The sequence below is a fragment of the Notamacropus eugenii genome, chromosome 4, assembly GCF_028372415.1.
Source record: "Notamacropus eugenii isolate mMacEug1 chromosome 4, mMacEug1.pri_v2, whole genome shotgun sequence".
Classification (NCBI taxonomy): Eukaryota; Metazoa; Chordata; class Mammalia; order Diprotodontia; family Macropodidae; genus Notamacropus; species Notamacropus eugenii.
Genome location: NC_092875.1, coordinates 81,162,541 through 81,184,061, shown reverse-complemented (window position 1 = coordinate 81,184,061; position 21,521 = coordinate 81,162,541). Strand labels below are relative to the sequence as shown.

Here is a 21,521-nt window from a genome sequence, read left to right as displayed (position 1 = left end):
TTGTTATAGATTGTTGTATTGATCACAGTTAATTATCACTGCAATTTTACTGTTATTGTGTACAATGTTCTCCTGGTTCTGCTTACTTTACCTTGCATCAGTTCATATAAGGGAATGACTTTCAGCTATTTATCAACTGATCGATTTATCTCTCTTTCTGTCTATCTCTGCACTCCAGCCCTCCATTCATCCACTGAAGTAATTTTCCTAAAATGCAAGTCTGATCACACCACCATGCCACCACCCTCTCATATTATGACGCTAATCAAAACATTCCAGTGGCTCTCAATCATCCCCAGAAGCAAATGGTCTGTTTGGCATTCAATGTCCCCTCCTCCTTTTCTAGTCTCCTTATACCTCACTCTTTGGCACCTATTCTTTAACCCAGCGACACTAAAAATCCCATCTTTTACTGGAAACCTTCCCTGCCCTCCCCCTTAATTCTAGTGGCTTTTTTTTTTGCTAATTATTTCCTATTTATCCTGTATACAGTTTGATTTGTATGTTGTCTCCTTGATTAGATTATAAGCTTCTTGAGGTCAGAGACTATCTTTTGCCTCTTTATGTATTTCCAGCACTTAGCACAGTGCCTGGCACATAGTAGGTGCTTAATAAATGTTTATTGATTGAGTGAGTGATTTGTTGGTTCTTCTGAATATCAGTTGCCACCAGGAGATCTGATTTCCCTTCTCCTCATGTAGGATGTGAGATCTCTCAGCATCAAATCTCTGTAGATCATAACCATTGTAAGGTCTTCATCTCCTTTCATATAATATCTCTCTTCTCCCATAGGAACACTCATCAGTGTTACCCACCTCCCACCACTGAAACAAGGTTTTCAACATTGTTTTCTTCTTTTTCAAGCTCTCCTTTTGCCTCCCCCACCCTATTCACCAGTAGGCTGTCTTCTTGAGAGATTAGAGGAGATACACTCCGTTCTTTACTGGCCTTTAACTTAATTAGAGTACAATACATATTTTCCTCTATCTTCTTCCTCCCCTGCCCCTTTTATAAACACTTCCATTCTATAATTTAGTCCCACAAAGCGCTGATTAATCTATATGCAGCATGATGTGACATGTAGTTTCAGACCGATTTCTCCACCATCGCTTCTATTTGATTTCTGCTTTAACACTTGTTTCCTTGTGGACATTTTAAAAGAAATTTCAGCGGTCTCTCTGTTCTTATTTTGTTGTTGTTCTCTTTGGTTGATATACGTATTCATTGTTTTTGTATTTCTACTATTTGGGGTGTTTAAAAAGCAAATATTAACTTCTGGTCTGGTTTTCTTTCTACAAGTGTTTCAAATACCTCTTTTTGTTGAATGCCAATCTTTTTCTTTTCATTTACGGTTAAACTTAGATCTGCAAGGTAGGTCACCTTGAGTGACATTCCAAGTTTCACTGCTCTTCAGAACATATTATTCCATTCACTCCTGCAGTTTCTAGTGGGTGATGAATAGTCTTATATTATTTGAATTTTCTTCCCTTTATAATTAAAGGTCTTTCTTCTAGTCATTGAAAAATTTGTTGTTTGTCAGCTGAATTGTAAAATTCATGTCTTGCTGTTTGGACCATAAGTGTTTTGTTTTGTTTTTTCTTTCCTGGAGGCAATATATGGATTCTTTCATTTGGCACTTTATTTTCTACAGCAGCTAGGTAGTACAGTGGATGGAATTCTGGGCCAGGAATTAGGAAATCCTGAGTTCAAATCCTGACTTAGATACTAACTAGTTGTATGACCCAGAGCAAGACATTTAACTTCTGTCTGTCTCAATTTCCTCAACTGTGAAATAGAGATAACAATAGCATGTCTCCCAGTATTACTGCGAAGATCAAATAAGATATTTGTGTTTGACATAGTGCAAATGTTTATTTCTTTTTTTCTTTACAGACAATTTTCTTTTTATCATTTCTTGCATTATAGTATTGTCACATTATTTTGGCAACTCTGTAATCCTTAATCTTTAAATTGTCTCTATGCATCCAGTCTTTGAGAGTAACATGATTTACTTGTGTGAAAATTATGCTTTATCTTTATGTCATTCTTTCTTGTTTCTCTTCTTCCAGTTTGTCCTTCACTTCATTGTATTTGTGTTTCCATTCAGTTATTCTCTCTTTTATTTCTTTGGTTAGATTTGCTGCTGGGAATTCAAGTTTTTCTATTCTGCCAACTATTTCTGCTCTGCAAACCATAAATTCTGCTTTCATAATTCTTATTTTTCTTTTAAACCATTCAAGAACATTGTACTGTGGTTCTACGATCTTTTGAGAATACATAAGCTTCTCCACCTCATCAGATATTGATTCATTTTCCTTTGTCTTTCACTATTTATTCATAGAACTGAACTCTTTTACTTGATTTGGAGTTCATTTTCCCTTTCGTATTATCATCTTCTCTGTGATTTATCTACTTATACACAAGGTTTTTTATTGAATTTTCTTACTTTTGACATCTTTGGTAATTGCAGACTTTTCTCCTTTTATTCCTCTATTGCTCACTTTCTGACTTCATCCCCTTTGACTGAGTTTCCCTGGGGACTGGATCTCAAGGTGTCTCAGACCCCTCCCACGTTGGACAACTCATGATTCACTAGCCTTGATCTGTGCCCCAAGTAACTTCAGGGGGGACAGAACCAGCTCCAGTTGGATATTGGGCTCTTTCCCTAAGACTTAGTAGAATACCATACAGCTACATGCTTATGTCCTACCCTGTTCCCTTTGTTTTTCCATTTTCTGCCCTAGTTCAGTTGCAGCACAAATTGATGCCACCTTGCTATTACATTCTAAGCAAATTTCTGTGGTTTAGATTTCCATAGCATTGGAGAGAAGGAAGGAGGGAAATTAGTATATGCAACTGAGTTCTGTCATGAGAGCATGGATTATCTTGTGCAGTCCCTTTTCCAAGATCATGATGAGCAGTGGGGGAGGGGGTACTGAGTGAGTCCAATGTAAAGTAGGTTAGAGAGCTCAGACAATCTTTGGTAAGTCACTTCTATAGTTTGAAGTCCCATCTCTAATAATTCACTTATAATCCCTTTTATCCATGACCATTGAATTCTGGGTATCTTGGATGAAGGGCAAAGGGACCTTCTTCCTGATTTGTGGAAGGTCACCGTCCCCTAAGATAAAGAAGATTCAATTCCCTGAAGTTCTCACTCTTTTGCACTGGCCTTTTCCCATAGCTGTTAACCTTTATGGTCCCTTTGAAAGATGAGGCCCTGGAACAACTGTCTTACTGATTTCATTCTGTCCCTAACATCAAATATACTGAAGCATAGCACCCCCACTCCAACAGCTAACATTTATATAGCACTTTAGGGTTGGAAAAGAACTTCACAAATATCTCATTTGAACCTCACAACAAAACTGGGAAGTAAGTGCTATTATTATATTATTTTTACATATAAGGAAATTGAAGCAAACAGAAGTTAAATGACTAGCCCAGGGTCAGACAGTTAGTGCATGTCTGTAGCCAAATTTGAACTCAGGTCTTCCTCAGTCAAGTGCTCTCTTCACTGTACCACCAAATTGTGCCAATACATGTATCCCAGGGAGTTAAATTCACATCCAGATGCAGACATCATCTAATATCCTTTCTTTGTATAATCTACAGCTCATTGATGAAACTCTGGGGTCCAGGTCCCCTCTGGAGAGGGTGGGCATCCTTGCTTTATTTTCATATTTATTTTTTTAAAAAGCTTTTAGTTGGAGGTGGAGCCAAGATGGCGAAGTAGAAAGATGCACATACTCTAGCTCTTCTCTCACAGCCCATAAAATACCTATAAAGAGTGACTCTCAAGAAATTCTTGAGCAGCAGAAGCCACAGAATGACAGAGTGAAGGAGATTTCCAGCCCAGGGTGACCTGGAAGGCCAACAGGAAAAATCTGTCCCACTGGACCTAAAGAGGAGCCCAGCCTTGGCTGCGTGGAACCAGGAAGAGTAGGACCAGAGCAGGCCTCAGGGACGGAATCCCCAGCAGCAGTGGAGGTTCTCAGATCCCTCAACCCAAAGGCGCAAAAGCAGCTTAAAAGGTCAGTGAGAGGGCTTTTTCAACTGGGCAAGAAGGGAGCAGGGTCCCCCCCTAGCTCCAGCACCATGTGGCAGCAGCAGAGGCAGCAGCAGCAGCAGCAGGCGGCAATTGTGATGGCCACGACAGGCAGCTGCCAGCATCCATTGTTGGAGCCTTCAGCTTAAAGCCCCTGGAGGAATTGAGCAGCTGATATGAATCTCAGCCCTGAGTGCTGGCATGGCAAAACTAGAGAGGCTTGTGGAAAGGGAATTCCACTACTCACAAATTCTGGGCAGAAAAGTTTCTGGTTGCTCCCAGAGCAGTGTGCAGGTTTGATTGTGCCACCTTGGAGGAACTGAGATCTTACAGGTCCCCAGAGTATACCGTCCTCCCCACAAAGGATCCAGAAGTCAAGTAACTGGTTGGGAAAATGCCCAAAAAAGGGGAAAAAATAAGACTATAGAAGGTTACTTTCTTGGTGAACAGGTATTTTCTTCTATCCTTTCAGATGAGGAAGAACAATGCTTACCATCTGGGGAAGACATAAAAGTGAAGGCTTCTGCATTCCAAACATCCAAAATAAATGTTCAATTGTCTCAAGCCATGGAAGAGCTCAAAAAGGATTTTGAAAATCAAGTAAGAGAGGTGGAGGAAAAATTGGGAAGAGAAATGAGAGTGATTCAAGAAAATCATGAAAAGCAAGTCAATAGCTTGCTAAAGGAGACCAAAAAAAATGCTGAAGAAAATAACACCTTTAAAAATAGGCTAACTCAATTGGCAAAAGAGGTCCAAAAAGCCAATAAGGAGAAGAGTGCTTTCAAAAGCAGAATTAGCCAAATGGAAAAGGAGGTTCAAAAGCTCACTGAAGAAAATAATTCTTTAAAAATTAGAATGGAACAGATGGAAGCTAATGACTTTATGAGAAACCAAGAAATTACAAAACAAAACCAAAAGAATGAAAAAATGGAAGATATTGGGGTATAGAAATTTATCTTGCCCTATAGGACAAAAGAAAAGATGGGGATAAGGGAAGGGAGGGGTGTTAGATGGGAGGGCAGATTGGTGGAAGGGGTAATCAGGATGCATGGTGTTTTGGGGTGGGGGAGGGGAGAGATGGGGAGAAAATTTGGAATTCAAAATTTTGTGGAAATGAATGTTGAAAACTTAAAATAAATAAATATAATTTTTTTAAAAAGCTTTTAGTCTATCTCCATTGCATATGATGCTTTTGGTTTTAGTTGTACACTTTTTATAATATTAAAAAGGTTCCCTCTATGTTTATACTATGTAGGGTTTTATTATAAATGAGTGTTGTACTTTGTCAAATGCTTTTCCTGTTTATCTCTTTCCTGTTTATATTGAGATAATCACATAGTTTTGGATTTTTTTAATGTAATTTATTGCTTTTGTTGTTTTCTTAATGTTAAACTATCCTTACATCCTTGGTATAAATTCAGCGGCGTCATAAGTAAGACACAGGGGAATATGTTGTACTCTGATCAAATCAATGCTTAAAATGAAGTGGAAATAACTCCTGCAGTATCTGAGAGAGAAAAGAGGTTACTGGAGAATGAGTGAAGTGTCAAAAGGAGGGATTGAATTAGGGTAGGAGAAAAAATATAGAAATCTCAATTTATTGGTGAGGGGGGTCCTATCGAAGAATAATTCCATGGGAGGAGGAGGGAGATATGTTCTGTAATTAGAAATGAAGATCCTTCAACAAGTAAAATCTACAGGGATTTGGTGCTTTAGAAGACCATTTCCTCTGAGAAAATGTGCCTCAGCCAAAGATTGATTCACTTCTAGTTGCTAGTGCCTTCCCTGTATCACCTGGGAAATTACTTTGAATTTACATAGAATGGAAGTAAGAAGACTTGAGGAGTGACTTTTATAATAATCCAGATGGATAGTAATATCAAGTTGTAAGCTCCCTGAGAGCAGGGACCTTTTTTTTTTGTCTTTTTTTCTCTAGTGCTTAGCACAGTACCTGGCACAGAGTAACTGTTTAATAAATACTTGTTAACTTACTTCCAAAGAAGTTTAATCTAGCATTGGTATCAAGGCAGAATTAGACCAATGAATGAATACAGGCAGGATCTAGTAGGAGGTTATTGGGATAATAGATACTAATTGACTGCGATAGTAGAGTGAAGGAAGTGGGAATAAAGAGGAGGAAGGGAGTAGTATCCTAGAGGCAGAAACATGGAAAATGTCACTAAATAGTCATCTCCTAAACATCTCCAGCCTTTGCTTTAAGATCTCCAGGGGTAAGGGACCCATTCCTTCTCAAGGCATCTCATTGCACTGTGAGACAACTCCAATAGTTTAAAAAGTTCTTCCCTACAAGAAGCCCAAATCTGCCTGCCTGAAACTTCCCCTTATTGCTCCCAGTTCTGCCTTCTAGTCAAAGCTTTAGAACAAAGTCTAATTTCTCTTTAACTTCACAGTCCTTAAGTACTTAAGGTTTTTCTTCTTGGCCGTCCAAATTCCATCTTTGTTCAAGCACAGAGGGAGGGAAAGATCCAGGATTCCTCTGTTTAGTTACCCTTGATTGTACCTAACAAATAACCATTTAAGCTCAGTAGGAGAACCACCATAGCCAAGACTTGCCCCAAGGTCATTTATAGATAATATTAATGTTTGGGCCAAATGATCTCTGGCCAGGGATTATGAGTCTATGGTCAAGAAAGTCTCATCAGCCCTCTGACCTGGTTCAAAAGTGAAAGAAAATTCCTGGTGTATGTCTAAATGGAAGTGAAGTATAGGTGGGCGCCTCATACATATTCTCCTCACCCCCTCTACCAGACTGGTTGGTTTCTGCCCCAGGTGTTTCTGAGGTTTCATCACTGTGAGTTCCAGCTTAGTCTACACAGTGATACATGGCCTACCTTAAACCCCAGGTGTGGCAGTGTTGAGGTTTGAGATACTGGGGGACCCCAAAATACTGATACGCCGCGTCCTGCTCAAATAAATTCAACACAAGCCTTCTTAAAGCCAAAGAAAAACAAATTTTATTAAAGATTCACCATTCTGGGTTGACTCTTAAGGAGTCTAAGCATGTGCAGCACTTGTATTAACAAGTGGACCAGACAGAATCTCAGCTAGACAGAGTCTGAGTTGGATTGAATTTGAGTGCCTTCCTGAAGGTGAGATAGAACTTAAATATAGAAAAAGACTGAGGAAAGAATTCAGGTGTTGCCAAGCAGTCTTGGCTCCCAGGGATGGTCTAGATAGGGGAGGTCAGGCTGGAATGTAGATCAAACCCAGGGAGGATCCCAATGGGAGTGGCCAGTAGTCCAGACAATGCACAATCCTGGCTGGGTGACTTGGACCTCAAGAGAAAGCTCAAAGGGAGGAATATCAAAAGAACGCTAAATAGTCTGGGCAACAGGATTTTGATCAGTATCTGCGCTGGAAGAAAAGGAAGAGGACTCCAAGGAGCATCCCCCCCCCACCCCAAGTCCATACTTTCCAGGGCCTTCAGACTAATGCGACCAAAGCCCTCTTGATCCAAGGGAAAAAGGTCTTGGCTTGGACTTGTACCCCATCAGCAGAGGCTGTGAAAGGTCTTTACAGCTGATTCACAAGACTCTGAAGTATATGGAAAAGTGCTTATAGCAGAGTGAATCTGAAAGAGGAGAGGTCACTGACTAATGTAGTAGAAGGAGAGCCTGGAAGTAGCAATGGGAAGCAAGGACGATTCCAAGTCTCTCCACCTCAACTAATGAGTCTATGGAATGAGTCAAAATGCAGCCAGAGCTGGGTTCAGGGAAGCTATGTCATCAGGAGGGAGCTAGGTCTCCGTGAATGCAACATGATTGAGAGAGTGAAAAAGAAAAAGGTTTAAGATGAAGGCAAATTGTTATCAATGGAGAAGCCCTTCCAGAGAGCATAGTGGAAGAGGTGGGTAGCTTTAGATTGTCATGTAGGGAAGATTTGCTTAAGGGGATGAGAACAAGGGAGGATAAAAGGAGAAAAAAGAACAGCTTTCAACAACAGCAACCAGGGGTTCAGAATCACTGGGATAGGGAATAGGATAACAGTAGAGGTAGTTTTTTAATCAGCAGAATAAATTCAGGTTTGTTATCATCATCCCTATGGATTCTATCTCAGAGTAGGGTTCTCCCAGGGTATCAGACAGCAGTATGTAGCTAAAAAACAAGAAATTAGAAGTGGTGTATTGATAATGCATTTTTGCTTATGGTTAATATAATTTTGCTTCTTAATGGGAAGATCTTTCCCATCCATTAATAGGCCCATGTGACCTGCTTAAGTCACATGGAAGTCTGAGTCACATAAGTTTGAATCACATGGAGCCTGTAGTGGGAGGAGTTTGCTGAATGGGTGGAACAGAAAGAGGTGGAGCTAGAGCAGAGCTGAATGGAAGTTAATCATGGGAGCAGTAAGTACTGAATGACACAGGCAAACCTGCAGCTGGCTATGAGTATGAGAAGGGCATTTTGCTTAAGGGAAACCTGCTTGTGATTTGTCCACTGGAGCTGGTTTGGGGGAAGCCAGCATGGGGAAGGCTTGGAGTTAGTGTTATCTTCTACATTGTTACTGTATATAGATTTTTGTTGCTATGATGGATTTAGCTTTATGATGTCTGAATAAATGTTTTGGTTCTGTTTTCCACCTGGAGAGTCTGTTGTATTTTGCAATTCAGAATTGAGCTGGGATATTCATGACCACAATAGGCACTGTGAATATTGCATTGGTGCTACAAGTGGTAAGGACTGTGATACAATGGCTGGCCCCAGAAATAGTAGAATATTTTTTAAGCTGAAAAGAAGTGAGCCTAGTAAGGCCAGATATAAAATTATATGATAAAGTAGTATGGTGCCCTAGGTGGGATATACCCCAAACTTACTTTCCCATTCACAAGTTAAGAGGGAGCCACTATTTTGGGTTCTAGGAGCTACCCTGTATGTATGTAATACTCCTTCTATTATAGTACATGAGCTCCAACCTATGTGTATCCTGTTGACAATCAGTCAACATTTTTGTAACAATGTTTCTTTATTAAGCACTTATGTACCAGCACTGTGCAAAGCCCTAGAGCTACAAAGAAAGGCAAAAACACTAGTCCCTACTCTCTAAGAATTCATATTCTAATGAAGGAAGCAACATGCAATAACCATGTACATTCAGTTTATATTCAGAATAAAGGAAAGATAATCTCAGAGGGAAAACACAAAAAGTAGGGGAAGGGAGTGAGGAGACCCGGAAAGGTCTGTTACAGGAGGTAGCATTTGCATTTGAGCTAAATCTTGAAGCAGGCCATGAAAGCTAGGAAGAAGAGAGTATTTTATACACAGACATCCTGTGAAAAGGCATGGAGTCAGGAGATGGGGTGTCATGTTCAAGGAACAGCAAATAGACTGGCATAGCTAGATCATAGAGCTCTTGGAGGGGAGGCAAGTGTAAGAAGACTAAAAAGACAGAAAGAAGACAAGCTGTGACAGACTTAAAATGCCAGGCACACCATTTCATATTTGATCTGGATCTAATAGGGAGTTACTATTAGGGTGATTATAATAGTAAGCAACCCAACATACATGGGGGGCCTGCTATCACAGATTCTTAGATCTTTCAAAAGAAAGGCAACTTTTGAGGGGTCAGCAATCACTTTAGTCAAGCACATGTATCATTCACTTAGTTCAGGGGGGAAAAGTCAGCGCCCTGAACTTCAGAGGAAATACAGAGAAATGAAAGGCTAACAGACATGCTTCCAAATGTCTGACATAAGCAATACATACATCATCACTCAACAGACAGATCCAACCGTCTGATCATAATTACCCAAGACAAAAGCACCAACATCTGGATTTTCAAAACTGGGGGCCTCCTTAACAGCTTCCCAAAGTCTCATCTGTCGAAACAAAACACTTCCAGTCAGTTAGCCCCAAAGTAAAACTTCAATCTCAGAGTATTTCTACATTTTCATTTTTTTTTATGTTTCTACATTTCTACATATTTCAGAGCCAGGAGTCATCACAATTCTTGAGAACTAGTGCCTCATCAACAAAAGGTGTGGGCCTTCCTACAAAATCTTCCCAGGCCCATTAGTGAGTAGGGAAGATCTTGAATCACATTAAAATAATTAACAGTACATATACTGTTTCCAGTTAAAGAAACTATTGTTTCTGTACTTTACTCCTAGTAAAGTATCTTGGTTGATAAAGGCAAGATTAAATCAGAGGCACTTGATTATACTAAAACAAAAACAGCAAAAGATTCTGCTTTGCTTGTCATTATAATCCACCCTTCCAAGCTCCTTGGCCTTACAATTTAAATAGCCATGGACCCTGGAACAAATAGAGGCATTATATTTCTTGATAATACTAAAACAAAAACAGCAAAAGATCTTGCCCTCACAGTGATATGGTCACAACTTTTTGAACTTTGGCAGCCAGGTGGAAAATGAGTGAGGAGAAACTTGAGACAGAAGACCAACCAGAAGTCTTATAACAAAAGTCCTGGCTTGAGGTGATAAGGGTCAGTATCAGCAATAACAAGTGTGAATGGAGAGAGGGAGGTGGATAGTAAACATATTATGAAGGCAGAAACAAGACTTGAAAGAGATTGGATGAGGAGGTGAGTGTAAGTGAGGAATAGAAGATGACACTGAGATTATGAAGCTGAATGACTGAGATATTTGTGGTAGTTTCAACAGTAATAGCAAAGTTAGAAAGAAGGAAGGAAAAACCTGGAAAGAACTGATATAATGAATGAACAGAACCAGGAGAACACTGTACACAGTTACAGCAATATTACATGTTGATCAACTATGAAGGGACTAAGCTATTCTCAGCAATATAATGATCCAAGATAATTCTGAAGGACTTATGGTGAAAAATGCTATCCATCTCCACAGAAAAAATTGATGAAGTCTGAATGTAGAGTAAAGCATATTTTTTTTACTTCATTTTTCTTGGATTTTTTAGTCTGTGTTTTCTTTTATTAACATGACTAATATAGAAATAAGATTTGCATTACTGCACATGTATAGCCAATATCAAATTGCTTGCCTTCTCAATGAGGGGAGAGAGGAGAGAGAAAAGGAGAGAATCTGGAACTCAAAATTTAAAAATAAAAAAGAATGTTTCAAATTGTTTTTACATTTAATTGGGGAAAATATAAAAAATAAAAGAAATAGGGAAGAATTTGGGTGGTAAATGAATTTTGTTTTAAATATATTGAGTTTGAGATGCCTATAGGATATCTACTTTGAAATATCCAAAAAACAGTTGGTGATATGGGAGAACTGGAGTCCAAGAGAAAGGCCAAAGTTGCATATATGACTCCAGGAGTCATTCTCACAGGCATGATAATTGAATCTATGAAAGTTAATAAAATCACAAAGTGAAATAGTATAAAGGAAGAAGAGGGCCAAGAACAGACTTTTGGGGGATACTCAAAGTTAGAGAATGTAACCTGGGTGAAGATTTGGCAAAGGAGACTGAAAAAAGTATGATAAGACAAGTAGGAGGAGAGTCAGGAGAGAGGAAAAACATAGAGAAGAAGGAGTATGAAGAAAAGTATCAAAGACTGCCAAGAGGTCAAGAAGAATGAAGATTGAGAGAGGGTGATTAAATTTGTCAATTAAGGGATCACTGCTACCTTTATTTTTTTTTGACTGTTTAAGTATCTTTTTAATGTCTATTTATTTATTTTTAGTTTTTAACATTCATTTCCACAAAATTTTGAGTTTCAAATTTTCTCCCCATCTCTCCTCTCCCCCCATCCCATAACACCTTGCATTCAGATTACCCCTTTCCTCAATATGCCCTCCCTTCTATCACACCCCTTACTTGACTTTTTAGTCCTTATCAAGAGTAGGGTATACTCTGGGAACCTGTAAGTTCTCAGTTTCTCCAAGGTGGCACAATCAAGGGAGAAGAGTTTACTCCTCTCCTGGCCTGCACACTGGTCTGGGAACAACCAAAAACTTTTCTGCTCAGAATCTGTGAGTAGTAGAATTCCTTCTCCAAAACTGCCTCTAGCTCCACCAAACCAGTGCTCCTCTTCACTCCAGTGCAACCACTCAGGGCTGAGATTCAGACCAGCTGCTCAGTTCCCCAAGGGGCTTTTTAGGTGAAGGGCTCCAAAAAATGGACACTACTGCTACAGTGGCTGCTGGTGGGGCCAGAGCATGTTCCCTTTCCCAGATGAAAAAGCTTTCTCACTGACCTTTGAAGCTTTCTTTGGCATTTGTGGGTTGAGGGATCTGAGAACCACAGTTGCTGCTGGGGATTCTGCCCCTGAGTCCTGTTCCGGTTCTGTCCCTTCTACACAGCGAGGCCAAGGCTGGGCTGGGCTCCATGGGCTACACTCCACTCTGTGCCCCATGTGATAGACCTATCCCGTTGGCCTTTCACGCTGCCTTGGGCTGGAAATCTCTTTCACTCTGTCATTTTTGTGGCTTCTGCTGCTCTAGAATTTGTTTAGAGTCATTTTCTACAGGTATTTTATGGGCTGTGGGGGAAGAGCTAGAGTGTATGCATCTTTCTACTCTGCCATCTTGGCTCCACCCCCCACTGTTAACTTTAGAAAGAGCAGGTTCAGCTGAATGATATCAGAAGCCAAATTGCAGAGATTTGAAAGCATATGAAAGGAGAGACAGTGAAGCTACCTAGTATATATGGCTTTCTCAAGAAGTTTGGGCAAGAGAGGGATTAGCTCTTGCAAAAGGCACGTATTGAGATGATATAGTATGAACAGTTACCAAACAATGTTCTGACACTTAGAACATGATGGTAGTAAGACACATAATATGATACCGATCAAAAAGGCAGCTGATGGTGCAGTGGAGAAAATGATGAACCTGGAACCAGGAAGATCTGAGTTCACATACAGTCTCAGACACATGCTGGCCAGGTGACCCTTGGCAAGTCATTTGACCTCTCTCTGCCTCAGTTTTCTCAACTGTAAAATGGGAAGAAGAATAATAGCACCTACCTCAGAAGATTCCTGTAAGGATCAAAGAAGATAATATTTATAAAGTACTTAGAACAGTGCCTGGCACATGTTAGGCATTTAATACATACTTGTTCCCTTCCTCCTGAATTGAGTAGATGTATCTTTTTTACATAATAAAACATCATCACATGTGATTATACTCTATTACTTCTTCATCTAAAATGGGGAAATAATCACATTCTGATCCCTTAGAACAGAATCCAAGATTTTCAGTGCTATAAGTGAGATTTGTTCTATGAAGTTTGAAGTCAGTCAAAGGACCACACTTGAAGACCTGGAGGACCACATGTGGTCTTGAGACTGCAGATTCCCCTGACTTGAAAAGGGATCTCATCTCTAATGTCCTCTAAGACCCCTTGTATTGACACTTATAAGGAAGTGCCTAATTCATCCCAGACCACGAGAATTTAAGACCATCTTCAATACGGTCTTACATACAGTTTGAAATACATATGGTTTCATACAGTATGAAATTTTGCATACCAATTCTTTTTAAAATTGACACTTGCAAATAATTATGCTGGAATTCATAGCCAGCTCATGTTGTGGATCCAAAGAGATAAAGGTATTATAAAATTGCCCTCCTGGTTCACTGGCTCCCTAGTGTTGTTTGTTGTTATTGAGTCAAGTCCTACTGCCCCATTTGGGCTTTTCTTGACAAAGATGCTGGAGTGGTTTGCCATTTCCTTCTCCATCTCATTTTACAAATGAAGAACTGAGGCATAAGCAAGGTTAAGTGACTTCCCCAGGGTCACACAGCCTATAAGTGTCTGAGTCCAAATTTGAACTCAGGAAGACTCATCTTCCTGATTTCAGGCCCAATATTCTATCCACTGAACCACCTTCCTAACTCTTCATATATTCTAACTACAGTAGATTCTTTAGAAACAAGACATCTGTCATTGATTCAGCACATTCTGAAATGGATTTGTAACTGTTTGGAAAAGTCAAAGCCACCTTAGTCAATACTAACCGAGCTGGTACCTCAAAGTTGGTAGATGAGGGGGACATCCAATGAGAACAAGGCAATGGCTAGCATTACTAGGGGTATAGAAAGGTAGTGAAGGCTGGGAGAAAAGCTCTTTTATCTACTTGAAAGTCAAATAGACAGCTTGTCTCTGCCCCAATCTATAAACATGTACACATATGCACACACACACACACACACACACACACACACACACACAGAGGCATATTAGCAGGGCTGCTTCTAAGAGATTTACCCTGCTAGGATTCATAGGTTAGGCAGTAGCTGTGTTCTCAGCTCCAATCCTGGTCTTGTTCAGGGAGTATAGGTTTTGTGTCAGGTCCTGGACCTGGGCTTCAACATGGTGAGTCTTGCACAATAGTAAATGCCTGAGTCCTCCTTCCGTAGACGGAACAGATTCAGTGAGACTTTACTGTACTCGTTGTTCCTGAAAATGAAGGCTCTATCCTGAATGTCCTTCCTATATTCCTGTTTATCACCTGTCCCAGCGGTGATACTGGCCACAAACTCCTTGGAACTTCCAGATGGGCTCCAGTGCCAGGAGAAGGAAAATTCCCTAAAGCGGAGCCCTGAGGCTGTACAGGTCAGAGTCAAGTTTTGGCCCTCATAGGTTAGTTTGCCTCCAGTCTCCACCAGCTGCACCTGGGCCCAGGACCCTGCAGAGGACACATGTAAAGAGAAGGTCAACCCCACACTGAGCCCTCTGAAAAGGCAAGCTGGAAGACCAGGACAGAGACATCTGAAAGCTAATGAAAGGCTGATTCCCAAGAAAAAATCCCAAGCAACTGGAGGCAAGGAGACTCTCAGACACATACCCAAGCCATTAAAGAAAGAAGAATGGGGAACGGAGTGGAACAAAAATATCTGGAAGCTAATTAAAGGCATAGCCCCACACAAGTCCAGGAAGAGGGGGGGAAGAGGATGAGGATACCTGAGAGATTACAGAAGAGTAGTCCCAAAAGGTAGACCCTGGCAAGAGTATTAGGGCTCCTGGTAAACATTTTGCAAACCATAGCAAGTGTGGAATAAGTTTCAAGGGGTGTAGTTAGATCCAGGCAGCTGTGATCCAGGGCTCATTATGTCTACATCTATATGAGTTCAGCCCAGATGGAGCAGTGTTTAAAAAGGCAGCTGAGAGCGGTGGTATCAGCAGCCCCATCCCCCACCTTGGGGTGGAGAGGACAGGGTGGAGCATGAGAGGAAGACAAGTGATTCTGAAGAAAAGGAACTTGCCCCAGCATAACTATGAGTGTGTGGCTGACTCTCAGCCTTAGTGATATTTGAATAATCTCCTTCAGTTGCCATTATAAAACCTGAAGCATCCTTCCTAAAGTTTGGGGATCTTCAAAACACAGGCCAACATCCATAAGTGTGCTGAGGAGCTAAGTCTAGAGATTCTTCCTAAACCTAATTTACAGCTTTAGTGCCATACCAATTAAACTACAAAAGTGTCATTTTAGAGAACTAGACAATATAAAAATGAAATTCATCTGGAGGAAAAAAAGGAGAATCCCAATCATGAAATAAAACAGGGACAAAGGAGTCCTATCAGGACCATTAAAAAAAAAGTATATAGATATAATGGGCTTTTTAATACAGCCAACTACACTAACCCTAATACGGTGTTAATTTCTTTTTGCTAGAGGAAGAAAAGCTGTCAAACAGAACACAAAAAAACTGGTACCATTTCCTATCTGGAAACAATATTTCATAATAGTCTTTACATGCCCTTCTCTTTTTTCTCTGTCTCTATCTCTCTGTCTCTGCCTGCCTGTCTGTCTGTCTGTCTGTCTGTCTGTCTGTCTGTCTCTCTCTCTCTCTCTCTCTCTCTCTCTCTCTCTCTCTCTCTCTCTCTCTCTCTCTCTCTCTCTCTCTCTCTCTTCCCCTTTACACACTCAGGAATGCTTGTTGTGACTGCAATATTCTGGATGCTAAAGGCTCATGGCTGCAGCACCACAAAGGAAGACTGGACTATGCTACTTCAGGGAATACATGACCCTCCTTTCCTTTGCAGATACCTTCAGCTCCATCATCAGCTCTCTCCTAAACATCTCATCTCAGCAGTTCTGTGAGGTGTTTGGTCAAGTTCTGTGCTGTCACCTAACTCTCCAGAATGACAACAGAGAGAAGCTGCTGCAGGGTTTGAATTCTACAACCAACAAAGATGGCTGCTCATTGCTCATTGATCTTCATTTCATCCGTGGCACAATTCCTCTGCAAGGAGAATTAACAATGTCTGCTAATGCATTTTTCAGAGCAAGGTCATGCATAACCCTACGAATTGGTCATTGAATCACTGGAGCCCAATGCAGAAAGCAAACCACTGGAAGTTGCTCTATCTGCATATAGATGTGTGTGTGTGTGTGTGTGTGTGTGTGTGTGTGTGTGTGTGTGTAGATACAGACAGACAGACAGAAGACAGACAGACAGACAGACAGACAGACAGACAGACAGACAGACAGATAGATAGATAGATAGATAGATAGATAGATAGATAGATAGATAGATAGATAGATAGATAGACAGACAAGCTTAATAAATGGCACTAAGAACCAGAGGATCTATGTGATAACTTTCCTCTTCACTTTGCCTTCATAACACCTTTGTATATGCACTCTTCTCTCCTCTTTGATACAGGCCCTCATCACCTTATGCCTGGGCTATTGCACAGCCTGCTGGAGGGTCTCCCAGCCACAAATCTCTCCTGCTCCAGTCCATCTTCCACTTAGCTGCCAAAGTGATTTTCCTAAAATACAGGTCTGATCATATCATTGCCCCTGTTCAATAGATTCCAGTGGTTCCCTGTCACCTCTAAGATCAAATGTTAACTCTTCTGGTATTGAAAGCCTTCATAAGCTGGCATAGCCCCCACCCCTTTTTGTCTTCTTACACCTTATATCCACCCCCCATACACACACTCCCACCCATGCATTCTGTGATCTGGCCTTTCTAGCTCTCCCTTGAACAAGACATACCATCTCCATATTCCAGACATTTTCTCTGACTATCCCCCATGTCTCTCCCTCTTATACTCTCCACTCTTCATCAGTCTTTGAACACATGTGCTGACCATGTTAGTCGGATTTTTTTTGCCTCTAGCTTGTTCTACTATTTTGTTTCTTTCCCTTAACATAGGTAACCAAACAATAATTGAAATAGATATTTCCAGCCTTAGAGGCAACCTTGTTAGTTCTCAAGGGAGGGAGTACGTGACTAGTTGAGTAAAAGCTGCAGGAGGTACCTGCAACTACACTCTTTTTGGAGATGATCTCGAACAGGATATGCCCATCTGCTGGCTGGGCTCACTAGAAGATACGAACCTTGTGGGACTTCTTTGTGTCATAGAGCTGAGGTGAAAATTAAATGGTTGTTTGCCTACCTACAAAAGGTTCATAATTGGTTGTTCTATGTATCACTCCTCTAGAAGCATATAGTAGGAGTCATAAGTCACTACTTCAAATTTAGGGCTTTGTTAATTCAGGTCTTTCAGTATGTGTGTGGTTGCTCAATTGTAATACCCATAGGAGAACTTTAGAGATAAAAACTGGGGAACACTAAAACCCAGAACTATTTTGCTGGAAACAATGAAGATTATGTAAATGTATTGGTTTATAAACTTCTATCCAATAGGGCTGTTTGAATGGACACAGGCTGCCAAGCTCCCTGTATTTACTACACACGTACACACATACCCCTCCAATTCACACTAGATCAAATAATGATCAAGAAATTCAATAAGAAACTACAGTAAGTGACTTCTTCCACCTCAGAAATGCACAAAAAGTCAGCCAGCAGCTCATGGGTAATGAGAAAGGGGCCAATATCAAAGACAGGCCAAGTGCAAAGCAAAAAAGACTGTAGTCTCACAGCAGTACTCATCAGAGAAGAGTCAGAGATACTTGTAGGTTGTTTTAATTTTCCAGTGAGGTTAATGGTGATTGACAGAAATGCTGCCCAGAGTGTCTGCACCATGAATTGTGTGTGATAAACAGAGGTATCTGAACTATACAGCAGCAAACAGCACTGTAGGGAGAAAGGAAGGGAAGAAGGAACACATGGATCAATATGTCAGATAACCAATTTTTATTTTTTAATGTTTATTCATTTACTTTTATTTTTCAACATTCACTTTCACAAAATTTTGAGTTCCAAATTTTCTCCCTATCTCTTCCCTTCCCCACCCCAAAACACCATGCATTCTGATTACCCCTTCCCCAAATCTGCCCTCCCTTCTATCACACCTCTCTCTTCCCTTATTCCCAACTTCTCCCTTTTCTTGTAGTGGTAGATAGATTTCTATACCCCTTTACCTGTATTTCTTATTTCCCAGTTGCATGTAAAAACAATTCTCAACATTCCTTCCTAAAACTTTGAGTTTCAACTTCTCTCCCTTCCTCCCTCCCCACCCGTCCCCATTGAGAAGGCAGACAATTCAACAAAGGCTATATATGTGTAGTTTTGCAAAAGACTTCCATAATAGTTGTGTAAGACTAACTATATTTCCTTCTATTCTATCCTGCCCCTCATTTATTCTATTCTCTCTTTTGATCTTGTTCCTCCCCAAAAGTGTTTATTTCTAATTACTCCCTCCTCCCATTTGCCCTCCCTTCTATTCCCCCACCCCACTTATCCCCTTCTCCCCTACTTTCCTGTAGTCTAAGACATATTTTCATACCAAATTGAGTGTGCATGATATTCCCTCTGTAAGCTAAATGCAATGAGAGCAAGCTTCACTTTTTCCCTCTCACCTCCCACCTTTTCCCCTCCTTTGAAAAAACCTTTTCTTGCCTCTTTATGAGAGATAATTTGCCACATTCCATTTCTCTCCTTCTCCTCCCAATATATTCCTCTCTCCTTAATTTTATTTTTTTAGATATCATCCCTTCCTATCCAACTCACCTTCTGTGTGTGTGTGTGTGTGTGTGTGTGTGTGTGTGTGTGTAATACTTCCAACTACCCAAATATTGAGAAAAGTTTCAAGAGTGACAGATATTATCTTTCCATGTAGGAATGTAAACAGTTCAACTTTAGCAAGTCCCTTATGATTTCTCTTTCCTATTTACCTTTTCATGTTTCTCTTGTTCTTGTGTTTGAAAGTCAAATTTTCTATTCATCTCTGGTCTTTTCATCAAGAATGCTTGAAACTAGGCGGAGCCAAGATGGTGGAGTAGAAAGACGCACATACACATAGCTCCGAACCCACAACCCACAGAACGGCTAGAGGGGACCAACTCATGGTGAATTCTGCACCCAGAGGCCACGGAATATTGGAGCGAGGGAGATTTCTGTTCCAGAGAGACCTGCAAACCTCTTGCGGGGGGTCCTTCGCGCTGCGGACTGGGCGCCAGGACTGGGAGCAGAGGGCAGCCCTGCAGCGGCCGCGACACCGTGAGGAAAAGATCCGAGCAGGCTACGGGGACGTGATCTCCAGCGGCCACGCGGGTCCCTCCACCCACAGAGGGACCTGCAAACCTCTCGCAAAAGGTCTGTCGCACTGCAGACACGGAGCCCAGCCCAGACCTGTGGCGGCCGCAGCTCCGAGAGGTACAGATCCGAGCAGGCTTCAGGGACGGGATCTCCAGCAGCAGCACAAGTCCCTCCACCCACAGGTGACCGGGGTCAGTGAGAGAGTCTCTTTGGCGGGTCGAGAGGGGAGTGGGGTGCCTCCATGGCTCAGGCCCCCCCCCCAGGAGATAGAAGCTGAGAGGCAGCTGCAGACAGGGGCTCCCCAAGCGGGCAGGAGCCTGGATCCATTGTGGAAGGTCTCTGCATAAACCCCCTGAGGGAACTGAGCCTGAGAGGTGGCCCTGCCCCAACCTCACCACCTGAACTTAATTCTCACACTGAATAGCAGCCCTGCCCCCACCAAAAGCCCTAAGGCAGGAAGCAGCATTTGAATCTCAGTCCCCAAACGCTGGCTGGGAGGACCAGGAGGCAAGGTGGGTGTGAGGAGAATATTCAGAGGTCAAGTCACTGGCTGGGGAGAATGCCCAGAAAAGGGAAAAGAAATAAAAATATTGAAGGCTACTTTCTTGGAGAACAGACATTTCCTCCCTTCCTTTCTGATGAGGAAGAACAATGCTTACCATCAGGCAAAGACACAGAAAGCAAGGATTCTGTGTCCCAGCCCACCCAATGGGCTCAGGCCATAGAAGAGCTCAAAAAGAATTTTGAAAATCAAGTTAGAGAGGTGGAGGAAAAACTGGGAAGAGAAATGAGAGGGATGAAAGAAAAGCATGAACAGCAGATCAGCTCCCTGCTAAAGGAGAACCAAAAAAATGTTGAAGAAATTAACACCTTGAAAACTAGCCTAACTCAATTGGCAAAAGAGGTTCAAAAAGCCAATGAGGAGAAGAATGCTTTCAAAAGCAGAATTAGCCAAATGGAAAAGGAGATTCAAAAGCTCACTGAAGAAAATAGATCTTTCAAAACTAGAATGGCACAGATGGACGCTAAGGACTTTGTGAGAAAGCAAGATATCACAATACAAAACCAAAAGAATGGAAAAATGGAAGATAATGTGAAATATCTTATTGGAAAAACAACTGACCTGGAAAATAGATCCAGGAGAGACAATTTAAAAATTTTGGGACTACCTGAAAACCATGATCAAAAGAAGAGCCTAGAAATCATCTTCCATGAAATTATCAAGGAAAACTGCCCTGAGATTCTAGAACCAGAGGGCAAAATAAATATTCAAGGAATCCACAGAACACCGCATGAAAGAGATCCAAAAAGAGAAACTCCTAGGAACATTGTGGCCAAATTCCAGAATTCCCAGGTGAAAGAGAAAATATTGCAAGCAGCTAGAAAGAAACAATTCAAGTATTGTGGAAATACAATCAGGATAACACAAGATCTAGCAGCCTCTACATTAAGGGATCGAAGGGCATGGAATAGGATATTCCAGAAGTCAAAGGAACTAGGACTAAAACCAAGAATCACCTACCCAGCAAAACTGAGTATAATACTTCAGGGGAAAAAATGGTCTTTCAATGAAATAGAGGATTTTCAAGCATTCTTGATGAAAAGACCAGAGCTGAAAAGAAAATTTGACTTTCAAACACAAGAATCAAGAGAACCATGAAAAGGTGAACAGCAAAGAGAAGTCATAAGGGACTTACTAAAGTTGAACTGTTTACATTCCTACATGGAAAGACAATATTTGTAACTCTTGAAACATTTCAGTATCTGGGTACTGGGTGGGAGTACACACACACACATGCACACATGCACACATACATAGAGACAGAGTGCACAGAGTGAATTGAAGAGGATGGGATCATATCTTTAAAAAAAATGAAATCAAGCAGTGAGAGAGAAATATTGGGAGGAGAAAGGGAGAAATTGAATGGGGCAAATTATCTCTCATAAAAGAGGCAAGCAAAAGACTTATTAGTGGAGGGATAAAGAGGGGAGGCGAGAGAAAATCATGAGGTCTACTCTCATCACATTCCACTAAAGGAAAGAATAAAATGCACACTCATTTTGATAGGAAAACCTATCTCACAATACAGGGGAGTGGGGGACAAGGGCACA

General features: G+C 41.1%; 1 protein-coding gene across 1 annotated transcript in view; it reads right to left on the bottom strand.

The window, feature by feature from the left end:
- LOC140500183 (uncharacterized) overlaps positions 1-14,983 on the bottom strand; it is a 42,642-nt gene extending 27,659 nt beyond the window's left edge. Inside the window, exons 1-2 of the mRNA XM_072602537.1 lie at positions 14,914-14,983; positions 14,323-14,638 (exon numbers count right to left, since the gene is read on the bottom strand). Coding sequence (XP_072458638.1) covers positions 14,323-14,638; positions 14,914-14,983 — 386 coding nt within the window. The remainder of the gene's footprint in view (positions 1-14,322; positions 14,639-14,913) is intronic.
- Positions 14,984-21,521: the final 6,538 nt, after the last annotated feature.